General features: G+C 29.5%; 1 protein-coding gene across 1 annotated transcript; it reads left to right on the plus strand.

The window, feature by feature from the left end:
• The first annotated feature begins 3,257 nt into the window (after positions 1 to 3,257).
• LOC145838945 (uncharacterized) lies at positions 3,258 to 4,226 on the plus strand. The gene has a single exon (XM_082946564.1). The coding sequence runs from the start codon at positions 3,258 to 3,260 to the stop codon at positions 4,224 to 4,226; it is 969 nt and encodes a 322-aa protein (XP_082802690.1).
• Positions 4,227 to 4,482: the final 256 nt, after the last annotated feature.

Here is a 4,482-nt window from a genome sequence, read left to right on the forward strand (position 1 = left end):
AAAAAGCTTTCGGTTATTAAGTGGTGCACCACATGCTTTTACAATTTCTAACAAGCTAAAGAAAATTAAACTTATAAACCATAAGGGACAAAACATTCAATAAAATAAAAGAAAGTAAAGGGATAACTATACGAAAATTAATTAAGTTATGTCTCCACTTAAAAACGTTTTATACATAATGCACTCAAAAATTTGTCTAATGACATAAAAATAATAATACAGTCTAGGTCTAAAACTTCAAAGAAATAAACATAGAAGTAAAGAACATTTTTAGACCTAGAAAACCTATTAAAACTTAATTAAGAAAACGAGATAAACAATACTAAGAGATGACATGAAAACAATTGAAATACAGGCCACAGTTGTTCTAAAGTTGTAAAACGCTGAAATATTTTTTTATAATCTTTATCATTGTTTTGTATACATCTATTTTTCATTACCATACTGGATTATTTTAGAATTTACTTGCAATAGAAATAAAAATAAGCTTTAACAACTTTGGAGCTGCAAATACTAAACAGTTTTTTATTAAAAAATTAGAATTTTAAGCTATTTGTGAAAAATAAATTGACGTTTGTATATATTATGTTAATATTATTAAAAGTATAATTTAAATACTAAATTAAAACACAAGGCTTTGCAAAAACTGAATAGAAACAATTTTTCAAACGTTTGCATACAAATTAGTATAAAAAAGTTTGTATTAAACTTTTTATATCAATCTAATTAACTATTTTGTTTTAAAAATCTACTAACTACATTTTCATTGTTTATTTTTACTTCTTGTACAATTGAACTCATAAATAATCTAGTATAGTATTCGAAAAAAGTATATCTAATCTAATACAATAAATTTTTAGTTGTTGTTATCATTTATTCTTTGTCCGAGTATTTCAACAATTGGAATCATAATTATTAAAGCTGCTTGTAATGTAAATACAAGTTTATAAACAATAATTAGATATTATATTATTACTTATTTAGTATGAAAAATATGAAAAAAAAAATTAACGTGTTAATAAATAAATACATTTTTAATCATAAAAAACAAATGTATTGCTAAAAAAAACAAGCTACATACACAAGAACTTAGATTCAATATTTTGATATCCATGCAAGCAACATTAACAATTAACGTGTATTTTTGTTATGCTAAATAAATAAAATATCGATTTTGATAAATGCTTAAAGCAGAAAATAAATCACAAACAAAGTTAATAAATTTTATGCTTAATTTAAGAGTTAGTTTTTTTTTGTGACCATAAACAAATTAGAACATAAATTTAGGACATAAACTAAATGACCTTAAACTGTCTTGAGTCACACCAAAATTTTTAAATTTCTTAGAAGAAATTAAAAAACTTTTTAAAATTAATAAAAATCAAGTTCTTTAACAAAATTGGTTTTGAAATTGTATTGTTACTAACTTAACTAAATCTCATTAAAAATGCATGATAAAACTAGCCTTAGATTTTTAAAAGTCTTAAAACTACCCTGAGATGTTTAAAAAAAATTAGAAATACCCTGAGTTAAAAAAAAATCAAAATAGCTTGAGTTTTCCTGAGTCTCCTGGAGAAATTTAAAAGTATCCTGCGTTCCCCTAAGCTAAGTACCCTGAGTATGTGGCAAACCTTGACTGCTGAAAATAATAAAAGCTGCCAAAAAATCTTTAAAAATGTATGATTTTTATAAACTATACCAGGGACGTAGCTAGCTCAAAAAAGTTACGAATCTGCAAAAATCAAAACATCTGAAATGACGCATGAAAACGTCCTAGCGGGAACACCTACACAGCAATTTGAACTACCTATTATGTTATTGAATTAAAAGTTAAAGTATGCAGTTATGTTAATACTGCAAAAATGGAATGTTGAAGTATGGTTGATAATTGTATACAAAGAAATTTATTTTGTTCTACACCCCCTATGACTTTTATTTTGCTTTATGTGTTTGCCACTTGTGTAAACCCATAAAACTTTCATTAAAAATAAATATAAGAAAATCACAATTAAACTAAAAAATATTTATATTGTTTTCAAATTCAAACAATTAAAGTAGTCAATAGAAACAACAATAAGTTATTAAATTATGCAAATTTTTGTTACATAAAATTGTTAAATTTCGATTTTGAAGCTACAGCTTCCATTAGAATCAATTTTGCAATGCAGCTTTTAAACAAACTAATGCTTTAACGCGCTAAGTGTATACAATTTAGATGTATTTAATTCGTTTAATTTTTACGACACTAAAAATGCTAAAGAATACATATATGTCGAAATTATCTCCAAGGAGTGCATAACTAAGTATAAATTAAAACTAAAAGCTAAAAAAGCAGAGTCTTTTCAAGCTAAAATAAAAGCAAGTTAGGTATACGCTTCTGAAGATTTGCAGAAACGTACCAAGCAACGTACCTGTTGTGTACTAAGAACTGGAAATGCGTATTTAAAACGCGTACTTAAGAGAAGGTAAAAGTCAGGCTAAATTTACAAAATTTTTCCTGGCACCCTAAGTAGTTTAATAAATTAAAACTTTGTAAAGAACTAAAAACAAGTTAGAAGAAATTTATTAAATAAATATAAAGCCTTTCGGCACTACTAAACCACTATACAGTTCTTAAATAAGATCTTTATGCAATCTTATTTATATAACATTTTGTTTTCAACCCATATCTCATATTAAATTCTAAATTACACGAAAATAACAAGTTAATCAAGACTTGGTATTTTTTCGAAAATGTTAGAACCCATTTTCATGCAGCTTAAAAAAACATATGCAAACAAATTAAAGTAATTCTAAAGTGTAAAAATTTAGAATTTAGTACACATACTACATGATATCAGTCAAATAAAACTGTGTATTATTTAGAATACTTATTAACAGTTGATAGTAATTTAATACACACAATGCAATCCATCACTAAATTTTTGTTGTTTGTAAAATATTTCTTCAGTTTATCTTAGAAATAAAATCTTTATTTATATTTTGAAAGTTTATTTGGAATTCAGAAACACTAAAGCAAGTATCAGAAAACACAATTTTTTATCTAGAATTTAAATTTTTAGTTGCAAAACTAATTGGGCAAAGTTAACACAGATATATTTTGTTTTTGTTTAGTCGATAAATCAATAGTTCACTCTACGTTTGTCTTTTTAGTACTTCTAGGATATTTAAAAACAGTTAAAAAACAAACAATGTATAGACTAAGGCTTGATAACTTACAAATAAACTTTATGCAACAGAAACTTAATACTAATACAATGAACTCAAGCAAAATGAACACTGAGTGGCCTGCAGTATTTGCCGGATGCAAAAGTCTTCCTCCTTTGAACAACACGATGTCCACTTGTTTCGCGAACTCCCTGCTCCAGGTCTTTAACCACACTCCAGCCCTGCTAAACCGTCTGAAAAGCGCGCCAAACTGCTGCGATGGCGACAAAACTTCTTCCTGCTTGAACTGCGTGCTGAAAGGGTATGTTGACGTTTTAGAACGGGGCCAATCGATGGGAAAAGGAAGTTTTTTGAAAGTCAACAACCTGATCGAGTACATGATGAAAAATAGCTCTATGAAGTTCGGTGTTTACAACGACTCGGACGAGCTGTTGATGCACGTGGTGAACAAAGAAGTCCCAAAAGAGCAAAACATCCTGAAAGAAATATTCTGCTGCGAGAACCACTACTCGTACCTGTGCAAGCGTTGCGGCAACGAGTGGCGTTCGGTAGCGGACCAGTTTTTGAGAGTCGTGGCACCAACGAGTGCTGCGCAGCTCAACCTCCTCCTTTATTGCATGATGTGCACAAAAAACGTTGAGCACACCTGCGACGAGTGCGGCAAGGTGAGAGTGTGCACGGAAAAACTCGCCGTCAACCAACTGCCTCCGATACTCACTTTCAAGCTGCCGAGTTTCGACAATGTAAAGGACAGAGTGCGTTTTGAGGAGGAAATAGATTTTGGGGCCGTTATGAATGCAAAGACGAAAATCAAGTATGAGCTTTATGCTGCGGTTGTGCACGTGCCACTGCCAGGCCATTACTACGCCCATTGCAAAGCGCCTAATGGACAATGGAATACATACAATGATCTTGTGGTCAGTAAAGTATCATTGGAAGACGTTTTGCGCTGCAACGCTTCGACAATCTACTATAAAAGGTCACCAGAACTTGTCAGCATATGCGATGAAAAGCCTGAGTGCTCCGGAGACAAAAAGGAAACAAAAGAAAGTAAGTGACTTTAAAAGTTCTTTATACAAAATTACAGAAAGTTAATTAATAAAGAATTTATAAAGTATATTGTCAATACAGTTCAGCTTAGGAACAGAAATACTTTTTTTTAATTAACAAAACAAAATATATTTGTATATCAAACTAACATTTATAGATTTCTTAAATTACTTAAATACTTTTTACAGTAACCAAGAACAAAACTGTCATCGAAGGAGAAAAGGAAACTTTAGTTATCCACGTGGAAGTAATAGCGTTGGTGAT

This window comes from Thalia democratica, chromosome 6 (assembly GCF_965202585.1).
Source record: "Thalia democratica chromosome 6, ktThaDemo2.hap1.1, whole genome shotgun sequence".
NCBI lineage: Eukaryota > Metazoa > Chordata > Thaliacea > Salpida > Salpidae > Thalia > Thalia democratica.